Source organism: Mercenaria mercenaria, chromosome 13 (genome assembly GCF_021730395.1).
Source record: "Mercenaria mercenaria strain notata chromosome 13, MADL_Memer_1, whole genome shotgun sequence".
NCBI lineage: Eukaryota > Metazoa > Mollusca > Bivalvia > Venerida > Veneridae > Mercenaria > Mercenaria mercenaria.
In genome coordinates this window covers 17,106,428-17,128,201 of record NC_069373.1, presented here as the reverse complement: position 1 = coordinate 17,128,201, position 21,774 = coordinate 17,106,428, and the positions used below count along the sequence as shown (strand labels likewise).

The 21,774-nt window shown below is 34.7% G+C and overlaps 1 protein-coding gene across 2 annotated transcripts in view; it reads right to left on the bottom strand.

Annotated features, from left to right (window-relative positions):
- Nucleotides 1-4,209: 4,209 nt before the first annotated feature.
- The window catches only part of LOC123529591 (serine/threonine-protein kinase Nek5-like), a 29,827-nt gene continuing 12,262 nt past the window's right edge, over nt 4,210-21,774 (bottom strand). Inside the window, exons 4-12 of one of the 2 annotated variants that reach the window (XM_045309976.2) lie at nt 18,168-18,277; nt 15,850-15,940; nt 14,402-14,509; nt 13,618-13,768; nt 12,401-12,517; nt 11,250-11,282; nt 9,971-10,025; nt 9,624-9,723; nt 4,210-7,115 (exon numbers count right to left, since the gene is read on the bottom strand). In XM_045309976.2, coding sequence (XP_045165911.2) covers nt 6,996-7,115; nt 9,624-9,723; nt 9,971-10,025; nt 11,250-11,282; nt 12,401-12,517; nt 13,618-13,768; nt 14,402-14,509; nt 15,850-15,940; nt 18,168-18,277 — 885 coding nt within the window. In that variant the 3' untranslated portion in view covers nt 4,210-6,995. Of the gene's footprint in view, nt 7,161-9,623; nt 9,724-9,970; nt 10,026-11,249; nt 11,283-12,400; nt 12,518-13,617; nt 13,769-14,401; nt 14,510-15,849; nt 15,941-18,167; nt 18,278-21,774 lie in introns of both variants that reach the window. The other variant, XM_053521271.1, reaches the window with a different exon arrangement.

Genomic DNA, 21,774 nt, shown 5'->3' with positions numbered 1-21,774 from the left:
CCTGGGTAAAACCACCGAACTTCCGTAAGCCGGCGGGATGGCTTCTTAACATGAAGAATTCAACGGCCCGAGTGAGGCTCGAACACACGTCGGTGACGGGCAGGTGATTCTATGTCAGAGGCCTTAATCACTCAGCCATGGAGGCCCCTTGCGTATTCTCCACTGTCCCTTCTATTACATTTCAACTTAGACCGCTGGTAGATAATTAATCTTACTACAACATGGATAACTATTTCGTTATAGATATAATTGATACACTTACTATGGAGAAATTTGATGTTCTTTTGGAAACAGGTCAATTATATTTTGCCATTTTGCATCGAAAGAAGGCATTTGTTTTTCTCGCCTAGATTATCGATAGCTACTCTACATGTCCTTCCCCTGTCAATTTAATCTCTTCCGTTGCTACCATATCCATCACTAGTGATGCAAAAGATTGAACGAATTTTATACAGATTTTAAAGGCAACATAATAACAGAATAATTTGTACTGGTTAAGTGTTGACTGCGTGATATATAAACACAGAAAATAATTGATTCCCTTTACGTTTTTTGTTGTTGCTTTAATTATGGTGAATTGTGGTAACACATGATATGTATACTTAATGGTTAATTTTGACTATTTGTAGTAAAAAACAAAGACAAATATCAAACAGGGAATGCCACGCACCAAAAACGCAGCCTCCCCAAAACGAAACCTACAGCACGCAGATGTGCACACCACACGCACACACACACATACACGCGCACACACACACAAAGCCAATACACCACAAACACACACACACATGCGCACAGTGGGGCACCGCCTTGGAACGGTCAGTGGCAAAAACACCACTGGGGAGCTTAAACCGGTTTATGGTGCGCACCCAACCTCACTCTTACCCCCACCATGTTCCAAAGACACGGGACATTGTAAATAAAAGCAATCCCCTCCAGAAGAATCTCTAACACACGTAATGGAAACAAAAAGGCATGGCATGTAAAACACAAAAATGCTCGTGTATAAATACATGTATATAAAAAGCAAACCTTTAGAACCAAAAACGTATGTCAGAAGACAGAGCAATAAGAGAAACACCCTTAAGGGCCCGACGAACAGGCCAGAAGACAGATATCAAAACAGTTCAGTCCTGGTAGGATTTAAAAACTGCTTATCATAGAGTCCTCCCCCTCTTCCGTCAGACACAATCAAAGAGGAAAGCGTAGTGTCCAACTGTAAACGGGTTGAACACTAAATATGCGGTATGTCTCAAAACAGTTGGGTCGTAACCTCTTTTAATAAAACGTTAAACTTGACTCCAGTATCACATTATTTACATTTACAGTGTTTAAAGGGGGAGCGATGGTCTAGTGGTAAAGGTATCGGCCGCGTAACCTGGATACTGTCTATCCAGGAACATCAACAAAATACCAACTAAGTGAAGTAGTTTCAAACATTGAGTGATTTGCCTCATCCCTGCAATCAGTTGAAAATCATTGGTACGCGAATTATTAAGGCAAAATAGGAAAATGTATAGGTCTAAATCAACGGCATTGCGCTGGTATTAACATTGGACATCGAAAATATGTCAGCTGGACTAACACGTAATCCCCTCAGAGATTGCTGAAGATATGCAAGGCGTAGGCACATCCCTGGATCATACATCCATATCTTGTGTTATGTACATGTCATTCCCTATTAAGGAATATTGGCGACTCATTGTTTACGGAAATCGACTTCCATTTATATTTCGACCTCTTCAGATCGTTAAACACATCATTTAAGTTGTGTTAATGTACTGTTTAATTTTTAAGCTGGAACATGTCGGCTACTCCGGCCGCTTTATTATCTTTGGGTATTGTTAAATCATCCTTTAGATATTGTGCCTGCTTTTTTAAGTTTATCTTTTGGCATTTTCTCTGATATATAGGCCCCATAACCTCAGATCTCTCTTTAAATTCCAGTTTTTTTTTAGTTCTGCCCATTGTGTTTTCATTTATATGTGCTCATAGACATTATCCTCAGTATATGAAAAAGGTGCTCATTTTGTCTTCTTACAATATTGTGAAAGGTTCTGACTAATGGCAACATTTAAAGAACCCAGCCGCAAAATACCACACTCCGCATTGAAATAGAGGAATGTATAAATATATACAAATGTACTCTGGCTGAACACATGTATACATAAACACAAATTCATCTAAAACTTAAAACAAAAGAAGTGCTAGTAATAACAAACAGACACAAACATACATAAAGAAGGAACACATCAGGCCACCGCAATGGAAATGTCGGCGGCAGAACCATAATTTGGGAGTTTTTCGTCATCTTGTCATCGTACAATCGCGTCTTCATCAACGTGCCTTTGCCTCATCACCAGTGGGCCTTGTCAGGATACGAGTTATATGACCAAGGGAAGTGCCTACGCTTTTAGTATTTTGAACAATGAAATGGGTCTAATCGCTAAGGTGACTATGTCTTAGACTAGCTGACAAACGATGTAGAATGTCCTTTGTTAAAACGTATAGCTGGTGAGACCAAATATCTCATATATAAAATTTTCATCCGGCTACCTTGCCTAAATGATTCGTGTACCAATGAATCGTAAATGATTTCAATTATGAGCTAGATAATTTCAGGAATCAGGCAAAAATCACTCAATGTTTCAACTATTATTCTTCAACTAAAAATCAGCAGCTTTAACTCCTATAGGCTGGAGATACTATACTTGACTGTGTCGAAATTCCCATCAGACAATTTCTTATAACAACAACGTACGAGTCCTATCGCATAGTTGCTCAGCCTGTGTTCTCTTAAATTAAAGCTGCAACTCAATGAGATTGCCCTGAATCCTGGATGCTCAGCGCCTATATGCTATCACTTATAGCATTCAACTACACATATAGTTATAACCCTGATGCCTTGGCTGTACTTCGCCAATAACGCTGAACCTCGACTTTAAGCTGGAACTCTCCTATTTCCTCATAGATCACCAAAACCTATGTCTTTGCTTCAGCTTTCCGATGCTCAGCCTAAATTTGCTATCGTCTATAGCATTCAACTACCCTTGAGGTAAAACTCCTATGCGCTGGCCCTATAGCTCGAAACCTTGTTGAAATTCTCTTCTTTAGTCTATGAACAATAACTTCCACATCAAGGTACTGGGATAAACAAGCAAATTCGATGAATTGGAATCCCCCGCCGAAAGGGTCAGAGTTGAGGAACAGCAAAAAAATATATCCAGCAAAAAGTTAAGAATGTTACCAAGAAGCAAATAATTTCATTAGTCAAAATCAAATTAAAAGAAAATGAATGGTTTGTTTGGGTGGGGCTGGGGGGTGGGGGCGGGGGGGGGGCTGGGTGGTGGGGGTGGGGGGGGGGGGGGGGTCCAAGGTAAGGTGGTGACCAGGTGTAGGTACACAACATCACATGTTTATAATAAATGTTCATGGAAAAGAATGAAAGAAGTTTAATGAAATTCTTCCAATTGGCTGGTTTGTTATGTACAGATCTGTGGATTTTTAAACAATTAAAGGGCAATAACTATATGGAAAATTGACCAATCGAAAAAAAACCTTGAAGGGCATCGTCGCAGTATCTTGGTTCATGTCCGTTTCAAGTTTGATGAAATTCTACCTGCTAGTTACTGAGAAATGGCTGCAGACGGACATTTTTCATTAAATCAAGGGCAATAACTCTGACGGAAATTGACCTATCAAAAAAACTTGACGGGCATCAGCACAGTATCTTGGTTCATGTGTATTTCAAATTTGATGAAATTCTACTTGTTAGTTACTGAGAAATAACTGCAGACGGACATTTTTTATTAAATCAAGGGCAATAACTCTGAGGGAAATTGACCAATCAAAACAAAAAAATGACGGGCATCATCGCAGTATGTTGGTTCATGTTTATTTCAAGTTTCATGAAATTCTACCAAGTAGTTACTGAGAAATGGCTGCGGACGGACGGACGGACTGACGGACGGACAACGCCATTTCAATACCCCCCTCCCGATTTCATCGGCGGGGGATAATTATTAGTTGAATCCTCGATGTGTCTTCTTCCATCGCTGGATACCGAATCATCTCACTGTCCTCCATCTACCTATTGACAGCTTTAGCAAAACGACCCTAATAGGACACCATAATGTTAATCCTTTTCTGCAGAGGTATCAACTAGAATTTTTTTTTTTAATAAGGCAATGTTTCTGTGACGATACTTAGTAATCTTGTCTACGATTTTATTAACATAGATCACATATTTTCAGTTGCAGTTCTTTAAAAAGTGCAAAATTTCTACAGATTTAACATTATCTATTGATGAAAAAGACCGTTTAGAAAAAATATTTTGCATTTCAAATTAATGACACTTTCCTGACAAATATTATTTTTGATGACAACATATCAAGTTTGACAAATTTGATAAGTTTATTTATATAATTTCCAGAAGGTTTTGGACCCACGGGGACATCGTTTGTTTGTTTTGGGTTTAACGCCATTTTTCAACAGTATTGCAGTCATGTAACGGCGGGCAGTTAACCTAACCAGTGTTCCTGGATTCTGTGTCAGTACAAACCTGTTCTCCGCAAGTAACTGCCAACTTCCCCACATGAATCAGAGGTGGAGGACTAATGATATCAGACACAGTATCGTTTATCAAATACGCCCCGCCCGAGGATCGAACTCGCGACCCCGAGATCCGTATACCAACGCTCTTACCTACTGAGCTAAGCGGGCGGGCTGGGACATTGTTTGTATAATACAATTATGTAATACATTTGGCGACATAAATAGACACATTTCTGTTTTTATTATCTACATTGTGTAAATGATCCGTTTTAGTAGAAGACTTTGTACAATGACTTGTAATGACTTGTGTTTTGCATTTCAATAAAATGACAAGATAGAGCTCGCAAACGTCAATGTAAATGCATCTTAAAACTTACGAAGGCACTATGAATGATACAAAATCATGATAACTAAATATTGCAATTCGAGTTATCACATATTCAAGTATAACTCGTTCTGAATAACCAATATCAACCGTAACATTAAATTAACCCTCGTTTTATACAAAAATAGAACAGTTATTCATTCGGACTGATGGCCATCATATTTGGCACTTAACTCACCTAATATCAGTTCATTCTTCCTTTGCAAAGAACATAATTATACAATAAATGCAAAAAATCTCTAGCAAATACTAAAACAATAGATAAAATTGAACAAGATAATTTACATTAATATCATTAGGGGGTAAAATGTAAAAAAGAATATGTCATGCATGCCCACTGCATTTAGTTTGCAGGTTATCAGGAAATGTAAAAAAGAATATGTCATGCATGCCCACTGCATTTAGTATACATGTTATCAGGAAATGTGACATAAAAAGAGAAAAGTAATAACGACATTATTGTATAAGGAGATTCAATTAGTTCTTAATTTCTTGATTTAATTACCAAAAGTGAATTACTGAATGAAAAATATCATCGGAGCAGAACATAACGATGATATGCACAGCTACACTTCATACCTTTGGTGTAAAGTTTCATGAAGTTCAAGCACCTGTTCAGAAGTTGCGCTGACAAGGTTTCAAAACAAAAATAGATTGGAATACCAGTTTAAAATAATTTCAATGGATCATTGTGCAAAGTGCAATATTATTTATTCTAACACGACCAGAAAAGTATTAAACAAAAAAAGACTGGAAATTGTGTGCTATTAAGAAACAATTCACTCTTTGTACGTCACAATTATTACGTCATAGCGTCAAACGTCATAGCGGCGAGATGGAAAAGAAACCCACAGAAACAATGTACAGTATATAAAAATCCTTGGTGACATGTTAGACTCGAAATGATAAAACTCAAATTGAATAAAATCATTGTTAGAGTTTAGATACGAAGGGGGCGCATTACAAAATATGTATAAAAGACTAAAATTAAATAAATCAATCTAATTAGAATCTACACCACGCATTTTTTACATATCAAACAATGTTCGTTTTGATAAAGTCAGTACCAAAATGAACGTTTTGGCACATAGGTCTTACGAAAAAGTATAACAATTAAGAGGTATATGCTCTCTACTTATCAATAACTTCAAATATTGCAGTGTTAATCTTTAAAGTTTGAAATTGATGTTAATGGTTTTAAAAATTGTTCAGTATATTTACATACATCTGCGTGAAAATGGTTTCTTATCACACTAGAAACATTTTCCAGAATGGTTAGAAAACAAATATAAAACCAGGAGTTTCAACTGCCCATTGGAAAAATATGTCTTCACGTTTTTTTTGCAGTGTTGTGAAAATTTATATTGGCCGTAATTAGAGACCAATGACCATTTCTAGCGGGTAGCTAACTATACGAAATAAAATGTCCATACTTTATAAAACCCTGAAGACAGAAATAAATAAAATGCCCATACTTTATAAAGCCCTGAAGACAGAAATGGTACAACAAAGGAAATAGTCTTTAAACATTATAAAAACAAAATCTGTAAGGAATGCTCCGATTCTCGATTACGATTTGTGTTAAGTATATAGTTATGAAATTAATGTGGATTGATTAAATTGAAAGAAACACACCATACTATACAAACCTTTGCCCATTCAATGTAGTGGACCAGTATAATTTTTTATCGTTGTCTTGAAATGAGCGGACTTTAAAATGATGTCCTGTACAGATGTCAAAACTTACGAAAGCTTATAAATCATTGGAAATGTTCAAATTTAGTGTAACCTAAATCAGTCTACAGGATTTCTATGGAATATCGCAATGGGAAAAGTTAACAAAGGTTTCAAAATCATATCAGCATTCGGATATCTTATCAGTTTTGTTGTTTACGATGATAAAGCAAAATTCTTGAACCTATTTCTATGCACACGAGCACATGCAAAAAAAAAATGAAAATCTAATCGCCTGTGCTATGAGATTCATCAATCTCCTAGTACAAATGGTTGTTTAACAGAAATGAAGGTAATCACAATTAAATCAACAATTAGAGGATCAGCTCCAAGCAATTTTGAAATTTTTCTTCAGAAGTTCCGTTTGGTAAATCCATAATGCCTTCAGATCAACCCTGCATTTAGCAAACGCTGTTCTGTCAAGTAGTTTCTCCATATCAGCCTGTTATGAAAGATTGCAATCAGTGACAGCGTTATACACGGGAAACTGGAAATATGTGAAAAGAAAACTAAGGAAAAGGTGAAGTTACTGTTTTTCTTTTTACATGAACAATTGTTTAAGAACAGTACATTAATGAAATATTTTCAGCTAACCTCAACACATGAACCTTATGACCGTATTTGTTACACTCGCCTTCTAATATTATACATAGCCAGTTACTGACCATGTAGCTCAGTCGCTCATCTACTAGCCTGACATGTAGACAGCTTTCGACCGAGTAGTTTTAGCCTTAATCTGGCCGTGTTGTTTTGACGCCCGCCTACTAACCAGGTATGCTGCGAGCTACTGGCCATGGTGTTTTTACACTCGCCTATTCACCTGATATGTGGCCAGCTACTAACCAGGCTGTTTTACGCACGCCTACTAACCTGATACATAGCCTACTAACCTGATATATAGTTAACTATTGACCATTTTGTTTCACCACTCGCCTACTGGCCCGATATATAACCAGTTACTGACAATGCTGCTTTTACGCCCGCAAATAAACCTGATAGATAGCCAGCTATTGACCATGTTGTTTTAACACCTGTATACTAATCTAAAGCCTACTAACACTAACTTGATATATTGCTAGTACTTACCATATTGTTTAACGCTCGCCTATTTAAATGATATATAACCAGCTACTACTCATGCTCACCTATGGCCTGATACTGAGCATGTTATATTTACCCTCTCCATATAACCTTATTAAAGTAACGTGTTACTGACGATGTTGGCTTTTGCTCGCCTCCTACCTTATATATAGCCAGCTACTGACCATGTTGCTCTTATGCTAACCTTCTAACTTGATATGTAGCTAGTTAATGACCATATTGTTTTCATGCTCGCCTTCTAGCCCGACTGAAGCAAGCTACTGACCATATCGTTTAACGCTCACCTAAAAGCCTGACATATAGAACCCCTTTAAACCGAAAGGCCTTGTGACCGAGCGTTTTGTCCGGTTAAGAGGGATATCCAGTGTAGAGGGATTCTATCAATGCTATAAACTAAGATATTTCATTGTAACTTTTATCTAAGTTATTTCTATACCTTTATTTCTAACTTAATGCATTTGTGAAAAAGGAAATAAATAAATTATTATTCAAAATGATTTATTTATTTTACATACATAACGGACAATCACAAACGGACAATTCAAGCACTCAATGTTTCTGGTTTATTAAAGACCGGAGACATGTTCCATAGAGATGAGTGAACATTCAGGGTATTTTAAAGACATACACACAAATGGAGTCCAATTACTAGATGACCTGGTTCATCTGTAACTAGGGGCATAAGTTAAAAACTATTTTGGCGTTTGATTATTTACCGATAAACAATGAAGAACAGATAACAATGGACAAACCTGTAAAACACATGCATGTTATCTACTGATCAATAACTAATCTCAGTTAATTTAATTTAGCAAAATTAATTGCTTTTCACACATTTCAGTTGTCAAAATTTCAATGCAAAAAGTCCTTCAAGCGGCTTGGTAACTTGCAACTCTCTCCTTAAATCGGCCACATGCGGTCTAGCAAGATTTTAGCCTCCAATTTTTATACATCAAAAATATCAAGACAAGCTACAAGATACAAATTTTATTTAAAGTCGGTGTTACATATAATATAGACAACATTAGCTATGTATAGCTACTGACCGACACGGAGGGGTATTTTAATATAGTTTTATATCATTATTTGTGTAGAAGTCACCCAGTATCCGGTAAGGAAGGAGTAATCGGTTTTCAGGGATTAAATGTATAAGAGAATATTCGATACCGGACGAAACGTCCGATTTTGAGAAGAATCCGGTTTTTAGGGGGACCGGTTTGGAGGGGTTCTACTCTATCTTGCTGCCGAATTTGTTGAGTTTACGCTGGCCTACTTATCAGATAAGTAACCTTCTGATTTGATATGTAACAAGCTAATGATCTTGAACATTGCTCTTACGGTCACCTACAAACCTAATATATTAGCCAATTGTTGATCATCTTGTTCATACAATCGCTTACTTCTATATAATAATGTTGTTTTTAATTTCGTCTTCTTATCTGATATATACACTACTTACTTTATATGTTATTATATAGCCAGCTGTTGATCATGTTGTTCTTGCGCTGGCGTAAAACCTGATACATAATCATGTTGTTCGTACGTTTGCCTTCTAATCTGATAACTATCCTATTAACCCGATATATGGCAGCTACTGACCAAGTTTTTACTTAAAAAGTAAACTAAAACAATGTACTTTTGAAATACCTTTTGTTCTCAATATCCTGTAGATCTTGTGTACATGTACATCCTCAGATTAAGATACTTACTTTACAATGGTAAGCTTAAATAGTACAATCATGAATCAATCTCAATCACACATTTTTAAACAAAAGCATACTTAATTAGTGATTCACATGTTTTAAACTGAATGTTCATTCAATATGAATGTTGATTCAATGTGTTTTACCATGAATTTGGTGTCATTATCCATGTGCTTCGTTCTTCCAATTACAACGTTGATTTTAGATAGGAGGTCTGTGTCGCCACCAAGCTTCTTACATATATCTCTAGACAAAAGTTAAAAGGGAATGGGTTTTGAAAGAGCTTAAGAAATGGTGTATTTTGGAGAATAAAAACATTTCTTTATGCAAATATTCAAGGATGGTCTGCAGAAAGAAAAAAATATTATTAACAATTAACATATAGTAAATCAAATACTAATAAAAAGCGTTTAATTTCGAACAGATACAAGTCTACATTCTAGCAGATCAAGGTAGATAAAACCGATTAAAATATTTTTGTAAAACTACTTACTTCTGTAATTGATCTGCTTTAGCCAGGTAGTCCTTTTCTTCTTCTGTCATTTTCACTGAAACATGAATGTCTAGATTAAAACTAAGGTTTTCAATTACTTGCCTTTACAATACCAGACGAGTGCGAAGTATTGACAGATCTATTATGATAAAGACTCAGTGGAAAGTGTAATTGTTTTGTGAGTATTATTTCATTGAATACTCAGAACTCTTTTTCCCTGTATTAATTTCTTTGATTCTGCTATAATGCAGTTATTTATTCCGTTGACACGTGAACAAATCTAAAGTTCTTCTTGAATTATTGTTGTTTTGTAAAACTTCATTAATTCAACCCGTAGATACCAAACACTATGGTTTGGGTTTTATAAATGACAGGGTCAGTTTCTTGTTACCATAGTATCAGTGGTGATACTCTTATTTATCATTAATATCTATATCATGGAAACACAAAAGAGCAAAGTTTTGTGAGTGCTGGGTCTTTAAAAGCGAGTCTGCTTTTATTTGTTTGTTTCATTTTATACTTCTAGTGCATCTTCTTTGGTTCATTTGCTGAAGCTGTCCCAACACGTATATTGTATGTTATATATGTGAAAAATCCATGCTGTTTCTTTAAAAAAGGAAGATTTGAGAGATGTCTTTATTTGTGCAGATGTAAACAGACGGTTGGTTTTATCCTTAAATAATTTTTATAATATATAAAGGCCATACTTAGAGATTTTTTTTCTGGCTCATATGTGGTATAATGTTGTATAAAAGTACAAATGTAATACAAAAACGCATTTCTGACTGTTATACTGAAAACATTCACTTTATAGAAAGATAACAAAGGTTTGCATCAGTCAATAGATGTTATATTAAATTCTTTCAAATTCACACGGCAACATAATTTTATTTGATAAATATTGCATATCGGCGCTTGGTGAAAACAATAATGTTTGTAGTTACAAGTCGACTACATTTCACTTGAATCTACGAAGTAAAGATGTACAATGTATGCATAGGAACAGCTCTGTTGTCATTAATAGAAAAATGACTTTTAAAGTCTATAAAACTGATTGCAATTCTAGGGCAAATGAGCTAGTGTTTATTCATACTGCTTTGCGTAAAATAAGCAGTAATTACACTAAGCATTAAATGCTCTGTTTTATGAATATCAAATATGTTTGGGATTCACCAAATGGACTGTTTCTATTCATGGAAAGGCGCTATATGACTTAAACAGTGTTGTTGTAAGCTAAAACAAAACAAAGAAATCAGATCGTGCAAAATAAAACCTTTACCTGGGACATGTACAATACTGCACTCCTCGTTGCCTGAAACACAATAAAAAGGGCTTGAAGGAAAATCTTCATTAGCATATCCTTATTGTACGTTAAATGCGTTAGAAAAGATTATTGAACACATATTTCATATGATCTATGTATACTGCTAAATGTGTTTGGAATATTAAATGCTCTATATGGTCAAACGAATCAATACTATCTACATTTATTTGTTTCTATTTAATTCTACGCCTATGTCCTTATAGTAACTTTGCAGAATCACCTTTTTGTCACCATATAGTAAATGAATATGGTGCTGAAGGAGATGGAAGATAGCTGTAACTGGAGACTAAATGTGTTTCAAAAAATAATTTTAATTAAAGTAGCAATACAGTTTGTATGTATCTCAATGTTTGAATGGAGTTGTGCCTTGCATATTATATAAAATTTGTTTTGTTTGTTCAACTCTCAGATGAATCTTTCTAACACACTTTAACAACATACATTTCAGTGAGTCATTCCATGTCGGAATATGCGATGAATCGCAGAGAACAGTGAAGAAAGAAGAGAAATGTCTATATACAGCAAATCACTCTTATGTGTCTATCCATTAACATGATAATCTATAGATGTTCCATTAACTACAAAATTTCTAAATACTCTATGATTCTCTGATTTCATTTAAACTGCTTGCTTCGTGTTTTTAAACTGTTTTCAGCGTGTTTAACAAATCTTCGAATCTGTGATAGGAAGACATTAACGTCACGTAGAATGTAAATAACAAAAAATGTTAGACTGATTCTATATCTAACGTCACACATATAATGAAAATCTTTTAACCGAAACGTAAAGTGAACAAGCAGTTGTCCTTGGAAGAGTTCTTTGTGTTGGTAATAGTCCAATTTGAGAATCATATTTTTCCTCCAATCACAACACAAATATTCACTTACTATTTGCGAAAATCATCGAGCATGACCGATCTCGTGCAGTTCGGCATTCTGATGATGGCTTCAGCTGAGGTCGAAACCGTCAAATAGTAAGTGAATATTTGTGTTGTGATTAGAGGAAAAATATGACAAATTAAACAAGCAGTTGTATTATTAATTATGTTTAGAAGATAAAAATGCTACGATTATCAGCAAACCTAGGTACAAAAAAGTTGGTATTACTTTGTTCATCGTTAGTGTCATATCCACTAGTGTCATGGGTGGGTTTACTTTGAGACGTAGATGCTCTGCCTGGCCAAGTACTGGCAAATTGGTTAGGAACTCTTCGTCCTTCGGTTTCTTTAATCAGAAAACAAACAAAAAAAATCAATTAAAATGTTGTTAAATGATTTTTGCATCAGTAGTATCTCTTGTCTTGTCGATAAGGAAAATAAGTACTCGTGAAGAAGATATTTTAGTCTGGACGGGTATCTATAATTTCTACCTAATGTCTGAAGTGACGTAAGTATGAAGAGAAATGTTTTCAATTATAAACAACTCCATATACTGAGCTTATAGTTAAACTGTGACTGATGTAAAATTGCTTTATAACTCGAATGTTCTGAGAAAAGGTAGAGCTGCTGGACTCACCCGTGCGTCGGCGTTGGCGTCTTGTTTGAAAGGATTGAAACTTCAAAAACGTATTCATTATGGTAATCTGACTTACAATGCACTGGTCCGATAACTGTATTTTGTATTTTACAAGATTATGCCCCTTTTCGACTTAGCAATTTCTGGTTAAGTTTTGTATGTAAGCTGGTATCTCTGTATCCACCAGTTGGAATGCTATGAAACTTCAAACACTTGTTCACATGTTTCATAACTCTGCTTTGCAGTTTTTAACAAATAATATATTATCCAATTTAGCAATTTAAGCTTTAAGCAAGTATCTCAGTACACACTAATGGAAATAGAATGAAACTTCGCCCACTTGTCTACTGTGATGACCTGACATGCACTGTACAGGTTCCATAACTCTGATTTGCAGCAGTTTTACAAAATGATGTCCCTTTTGCGACTTTTATATTCATTCAATAGATAAGGCTGTTGAATAGTCGAGCGTTGCTGTCCTCCGACAGCTCTTGTAATGCATTTTACCATTTTCTAAAGGTTATAATTCCTATCTTGAACATTTTGCGAATTTTCCTGAACAAAGTTAATTATAAACTGTTAAATTAACAAAAACATTCAAGTCCCTGAATTAAATTTACATGTTACTTACGCAAGTTAAATATGTAAAAATTAAGAATTATCAAAGCGAATATATAGGAGAACCTTTAACATTAGAACCGCTGCACATGAAGTTGAAATTCACCAGTCAGACTGTAGCTATTATTGTCTAAAACAAACGCATTTTGGATTGGGATAATTTAATTTGAAAAGAGAACAGTTGAACGCACCTGGAGGCTCAGTTGTGTGCGTAGTAGGATTATGTTGATGAAGAAAGGTTAGTATCTGTTGAGCACTGGGTCTACGTGTTTTTTCCTTTTCCATCATTGCTGAGATAAGATCCTGCATATGCCTGCAATACGGAATTTTAGAACTCTCCACCTGAAAAAAATATCGGAATTGGCCAGTCCTATGGATTATAAGGGAGATAATCGGAAGCGTTACCCAGGACTCGAGAATTTCATTTGACTGCAACCAAACAACATTAAAAAAATTGCTCAAAAACAAACATGATTAGTAAGTAAACTGCAGTAACTGCCATAATGAAAAAAGTCAAAATGCAACCTCAACTTTTGATAATGCAAACTTGTAAAATTTTAAGATTTTTAATTTAGATAAATACATGTGCAATGCGTTTACGTAGTATAATGCACTTTATTGTTAAGGTTCGTGTAAAGGTTATTAATTTCAATGTTTCATATTTGTTCCTGATTACATAATAAACTTTAGGACCATGCGGGGCGGTTCTGGGTGTAGTCAAGTGTGTTACATTTTTCACTTACTTTTATGATTAGACTCGTTAAAATGGATCTGACATAACTCAGCAAGGTTCATCTGACAGATTTCTTTCATTTCATTGTTCTAAGCAACGCTACTATCACATTATTTTTGTCTCTCGCAACAACATGGTGAATAACTTGTTTTGTTTAATCTTTATTGTCGTTTCCTTCTCTCCTACTTCTATATTAGTTGCCTTTTGGTAAGAGTAATAGCTGAAAGAAGAGCCAAACTTACTTGTTTTTCATTTATTCTCCGCTTTAGACTATCAATCTTCTTTGCTTCATAAGGAACATCTGTCGTGGCCATTTCATAGGCGCAGCAACCTAGACTCCAAATATCCGTCTGCATAGTGTATATTTATAAAAAAAACATTTTAAATGCCCTTGACAATAGAAAGAAGCAAAACAAAAAGTTAATTCATCCTATACTATTTAATACAAAGCGAGAGGAACATATAAGTTTGCTTGTTATACCTTTGTATGCTATCTGAGTACTTTTGGGTTTAGCTGATAGTATGGTATTAAACTTACTCAAGTAGTTCCATACATGCATTCAAGTGGTATTGTATCTGCCGGCAGTACACTGCATTTTAGTAAATATGGATGGGATAAAATTTGGTTTTTACAGTAAATAACAAAGGCTGTCTAATGACATCGCGCTCGACTATCTTAATCCCTTCCACCTAATTCTAGCTTATATACAAAACCCTTTAGTAAGATTTTTGATAAATATGCAGTTTTGTGAAACTTGCCTTGCAAGGTGACTTCATCACGAAAAGACATGGAAAATCTTTAAAAAAATACTTAAGTAATTGCTGAGTAACATGTTACATGTTAAACTGTCACAAAATATTTATGCTAAAAAGACATAATTTTGAAAAAATAAAAGTCATGTAAGTTACGTATCTTGCCATATGAGGTAATCTTTAAATACAAAAGTCATGTGTGCAGTTTTAAAGCATTTTGCCAAGTAGTTTTTGATTACATGCAAAACTTTTACCAATATATTTAAGTTAAAAAGCGGCATACTTTTTAACGAAATAGAAACAAGAGTTATATAACTTGACCAGCAAGGTCACGTAATAATGCAAAAGACATATGTGGAGTTTGAAAGGATTTGGTCCGGTAGGTAATGAACCTTCTAACATGCAAGAATTCTAACTTGAAAAAGGCATAATTTTAACAATTTTGATACTTGACCTGTGGCGTCACCTTATGATGTCGATTATAAGTAAATTTAGAAAGCATAAGACCTAGTAGTTTAAGAGAACCCTGCTTGCATGCATAGCTTTCGCGACGAGAATGCGGACATCGACACCGACGTAAGGGTGGCAACAATAGCTCTACTATTTCAAAAAATTCAAATACTCTAGTTGAAAAGAGAAATGTTGTCAAGGAGCTAGTAAATATGACAATGGATTTGCCTTGCACCTTTACAGATTACACTGCAGTTTTTCTTTCATTAGTCTGTTTTATGAAGCCAGTTAAAGAATATAAGAGATCCGTTAGGAACTGTATAAATATTTGTTTAATTTATAATGACCATAAAACCAACGAAGATAAATATTATAATTTAGCAAGTTAAGAGGATACAGAATTTTAAGATTAATGAATAAAAGAAAAATAAGATAAAATAAAAAAAAATGTTTAAGCAATGTTTATTTGGACAAATAATATATTTACGCTTTGGTCGTACGGTTTTCCGCTGATCATTTCAGGACTCATGAAGTATGGGGATCCTACACCAACAGTTGGTCGGGACATGTCCATCACTCTAAAATATATTTAGAATATTCAGCTTAATAGGGAAAGCGCAGATCTACGGATCTCGGGGTGGCGAATTCGATCCGCGGGTGGGGCGTATGTTCCCCGTGACGATTTGATAAAAGACATTGTGTCTGATATCATTCGTCCTCCACCTCTGATTCATGTGGGTAAGTTGGCAGTTACGGGCGGAGAACAGGTTGTACTGGTACAGAATCCCAGATCAACTGCCCGCCGTTGTATAACTAAAATACTGTTGAAAAATGGCGTTAAACCCAAAACAAACAAACAAATAAACAAAAAAAGAAAACTTGTGTGTTTTTTATATAAGAAAAGTTACTATGCGAAATTAGAGTCATAATAAAGTATGCGGGCAAATAGTTTCAAAATGTCTGTTGCCAACTCACTTTGAATCACTTGCATTGCTTCTCGCAACTGTTTTTTTTTAAACATTTTTTTTTCTAAATTGAAGACAAAAGGTACAAGAGTGCCATGATGACGCTATATCGTGCAAAACGATTTGACAGTTCAAACATGTGTTACAAGAAACATTTCTACCAAATTATTTTGAAAAAAAAATGTCTTGAAGATTTCCCACGTTTTCATAAAGCTAGACCCGACTCAAGCAGCTATCTTTCACAGTTTTAGTAGAGAGTCACCCTAGAACCATTTCTATGTAATTATTTCAAAATCAAAATATTAGTTAAGGAGGAAATAGTGTTGAAGATTTTTCTATTTCTAGCTCTGATGTCCACGTTTTTCATAAATAGTTAAAAGATAGTAACTCCCGTTGTGGATTTTCATCGAAGACACATTTCTGTGAAATAATTTCAAAGTCTTTTGGCGGAGATGTTTCAGCTCGCATGTCCACAATAATTGGGATCACCCAAAAAACGTGTGTAAAATTATTTTAAAACCGGACAAACAGTTTTTTTTTCTGACAAGAAGAATTCAGAAGTTTTAACGAGGTGGTACGAACACACAGAATAGCTGGTATTTTAAATCTGTACAAAACTGAGAAAGTTCCAATGGGTGCACCACATATCAGGGCCCACTTGAAATGACTGTAACTTACTTTTTCTTTGATAGTGTATGTGCTTTACAAAACAAAGTGGGGGTAATACTGATGCAACAAAATATTTTCAATCAAACAAACACACTATATAATCATCTAAAATCTGAGGAACCAAACTGTATTGGTGGTGTATGACAAACTGTGTAATACAATCATTTGATGATGAAAATACTATCTCCAAGAGCACAAAACCTGAGAACTTTGCGAATCCAGCCATTGTGTGACTATCTATTTTTATGACCTTACCTTATTTAGTGTCTGCATAAGGGAACTAACGGTCATATGACGAAACGGAACCGGAGGTTCACATAAAAACATTGCCAAGAAATTATCTCAAAACTCAGCAAGCAGTTTTCGCCCACTTTTTACATATAGGGCTAATTTATCACGTTCCCTTATGACCATCTTTTTGACAAATCAATGGTTTCAGATGTCGTTCTAAGAAAATGTTGACGCATGGCCAGATGACGGACGTTGAGTGATCACAACAGCTTACTTTGAGCACTTCGTGCTCTGTTGAACAACAATATAAGGATACATGTCCACAATAAGAAACGTCAGCCAGTAATTCCATATGAGCCGCGCCTTGAGGAAACCAACCAGTGTGTTTGCGACCAGCATTGGATCCAAACCAGCCTGCGCATCCGCGCAGTCTGGTGAGGATCCACGCTTCGCTTTCAAAGCCTATTGCAATTAGAAAAACCGTTAGCGAACAGCATGGATCCTGACCAGACTGTGCGGATGCGCAGGCTGGTCTGGATCCATGCTGGTCGCAAATGCAATATTGGTTTTTTGGGTTTTTTCTCCATGTGCGGCAAAATCTTCATAAAGATGTCCCCGAATTTTTCCTTCCAAACATGAAAATACATAAGACTGGTCTTAATCAATAATATATAACAATCCAACAGGACCTAGGCCCAGTTAATTAAACATTATAATGAGCGATTGCTTCAGTTTTATTCAGGATTACTTTGTGTTAAACTGTAATGGAGTAAGATGTCACTTCAATATAATGATATCAAAAAGTTATGTATATGCCAGTAAATTTAGCAGTTCATTTTTAGATGTGTTCAAATGCATAATGAATACATGTCATCAAATAAATTAATGCACTTTGTAAGTGTTATTAGTGGTATTATAAATACGGATCAAATGCACTTACTTTGCAACTCCGAAATCGCCAATTTTAACAACAAGTTCGCCATTTTGTTTTTGCAATAGAATATTTGTGGTTTTCACATCACGATGTGCAATGTTTTTGTCATGTAAATACTGAAAGGAAATGACATATTATATCAGGTAGGTATGCTATGTGTAAATAGGACGTAATTTAAACCAGATTAATTATTAATGGCCGGATAAACTGTATTCATTAAAATTCGACAATTCTTTAAACAGTTAAAAAAATAATCAATAAAAAAACTTTTCAACACGATATATGTAATTCAATGACTGCTCTTCCATAATTTTTAAGCTTAAAAAATGAAATAACATTATTCATCCTATCTTCTCATATATCTTTCGTCATCTGCCTTCATTAAAAACTAATATGTCGATGATTAACCATATTTAACTACTTTTGATGTTAATTATATAAATAAAAAAATAGGAAATAAACGGACAAGAGATATACACAGTGAAATGCCAGTGACACTTGAATACGGTTGAAAAGAAATAACCTAGCTTTGTTACTGAGGTTGTGTCGGAACATGCTGACAGAATTTGACAATTTTCCAAATTTTAACCGAGCTGCTTGAAACACGATATTATATTATGATTAATTTTCATTTCGTAATGACAATTAATGAAAAACACGCTCATCAACATGGTCGACCTACATAAAATGATTAGCTGAATACACAAAATACCTTTCAGTAATTGGCTCGTTGTCGCAATAAACATCCATATATACATTTGTTGATGATAATAACAATTAACGTATTGTGGTTTAAAAAATTACATCCTATATCTATGTCTTATATAATAAGATTTGCCATTGGTACAGACGTTATTTTATTCGAAATTGTGACCATGTGTACTAAATTCATCTTGCTGTGTTTGCTCCTAAGCTTTGCAGCCTGTCAGGCGCAGCAGTATCAGTATGGGAATGGAAATGGTAAGTTAGTTTATTTTTTAAAAAACTCGCTATTTTACATTTTATTAGTGTGTTACACCTACTTAGCAGTCAAAATGTTGAGGAATGGACCTTTTAAGCAATTCAGTTTTTGATTATTACATTTACATACAGGTAAATTTATCAGTATTGTTTATATAACCCATCAAATATTTCAGAAAAAGCGGGAAACCTTTCTAGAAAGGTTGATGTGTTTTGAAATATAAACTGTACCTTTTATACCATATACTTTAACTGCTCATGATCTTTTTTGTGTGAGACTAATTATGTCAAGAAATTTATTAATACAATATAACTTGATGTGTGCCCTGTCAGTGTACATGGTTTCATGACTCTTAGTGAAATATCTTTTAATATCTTAAGAACTTTATGTGTATTTGTCATTAAGTCAAGGATCATAACTCGGTCTGATTGAGGGGAACCCCAAACAAAACACCCGGTTAACAACATACATGATATATAACAATATCCTAATATTTTGTGACTCAAGTCAAATCAGTATGAGATACATGGAATACAAACTTTTATGCCCTTAATGCATACTTTTTGAAAAATCAAAGGCCACAACTCTAGGAGTTAAATCCACAACAAAACTCTGACGCACACATTCACAAGCTGAATAATAGTCCTACATGGTTTCATGAATCAAGGTCACTGACATTGCTCAACCACGTTAATATAGCACTCTTTTTATGAACATGTACTCGTTCAGAAGTGTTTTACGGATAAATTCAAAAATACAAACAATTACAAATTCAAAAGAAATAAAAAAATTGCCCTTCTACATTAACAGAAAAAGAATATAAATCAAAGGCCTGAATGGCCTGAGTCGGCTAATGATTGATGTACTGACAGTATAGTCTACCAGTTTCAGTTTGTTTTTAGTTTTTTTCTCAAAGTTTCATAACACAGCTCGATATTTACCCAAAATATTATATCCGGATACCATTACATTTTTCTCCAGTTTGAACAATATATTTTACAAATTGTGATGATACGAAGACATTTAGCAGCAATTGGCAGTATCTGACATTGAAATTTACGGTTAAATTACCTCTTATTTAAATCTTTTCATAAAAAAAGTTATTTCGTTTCGCAGCCAAACATAGACGATATACTTTCGATTTCAAAAACTACAAGAAAATACAATTTAATGTTTCGCCGATTTGTTTATTTCTCGAAAAATAAGAATTAAAATCATTTTTAATATCTGTAGTAACTAAACAAACCAGTAAGAGCTTCTTCTTCCGATAATGTATCCGTTTACTGACTGCAAAATTCATGTGTGTGTGTAGAAACCCACGCAAAGTTTATAAAATATCATACGATGCGTGTATACGTTCAATGTGGGAGAATTAAGGCTGATCGGGATCGGCTATGTTACCTAACGCATCCAGACGATTCAGATTTTGTTTTTAAAAAAGCATTGTGTGCATTTCTGTAATTTAATATACGTTTTTATACGCTTAGAAATTATTAGACATGCGTATTTGCATTATTTCTATACGTAATTTACGCTAATACGTATCTTATCTGGAGCCCTGTGGAACTATTTTTTGTCTTTCGCTGGATGTTACGCAAGCTTTGTAAGCCTGCGCAATTCATAAAATGCACATTTATGCTTAATGAGTTACATTCGAGTATTGCACAATTACAAGTCATAAATATGACAGATTACATCGTATATTGGTCATAGCAAAGGGAATTCACACAACTTAACTTCATTCATGCAGTGAACTGTTTGAAGTTTGAGAAATCTAATGGAACTACATCCCTTCACTGTGTTATTTGGTCCATTTTGACTTAGAGAATCGTTGGATAGCAAGGACTCGTCAAAACGATTTCATCGTTTAGCCGACTCAAAAATAAATATAACCAAACATGGCATATTAAAACCTTAAGTGACGTAATGATGAAATACTATTCTACGCTTTGATATGAAAAGAAAATGAATTGGTCAGTTTGCGAAATGATGAAATGCAATGGGTGACAAATATTTAGGCATTTTGAGAAGGTGCCCATATAAATTAATATTATATTAGGAATATTATATTGGGAATATAAAGCGGATTAATGCGATTTCGAATCAGGGCCCTGTTGTGCAGATGGAAATGTGAGAACAACGGCGAAAATACATACGAGAGTTGTTTTTTTTTTTGCACCACAATTCATGAACTTATCGTTTTGTTGGTTTATTTCAGTTTGTCTGTTGCCAAAAAAGACAGGACCATGTCGCGCAGCGTTTCGAAGATACTACTTCGACAGTAGATCGGGATATTGTAAGCGCTTTATATATGGCGGCTGTAGAGGAAATGGAAACAATTTCAGAACCATGGGAGAGTGTCGAAGAAGATGCGGCTGCAAATACTTTTGCTAATAACCGACAACTGTTCAGCAAAGTTTGATTGCTCTTTTTCGACAAGATGAAAAGAATATGTTCAAAGTTTGTTCACAGCGGAATGCTTTGCTAATTTCAAGACTAAATCGGCATGCATTTACGCATACCCATAGTATAAAGAAATAATTTTCATGGAAAGACTTTTGCTACATTAGAAGCGCCATTATGATTGCTGGAGTATATATATGCTCAGTTTATATTTTGATGCAAATTCGATTCTATGTAATTACGAAGAAA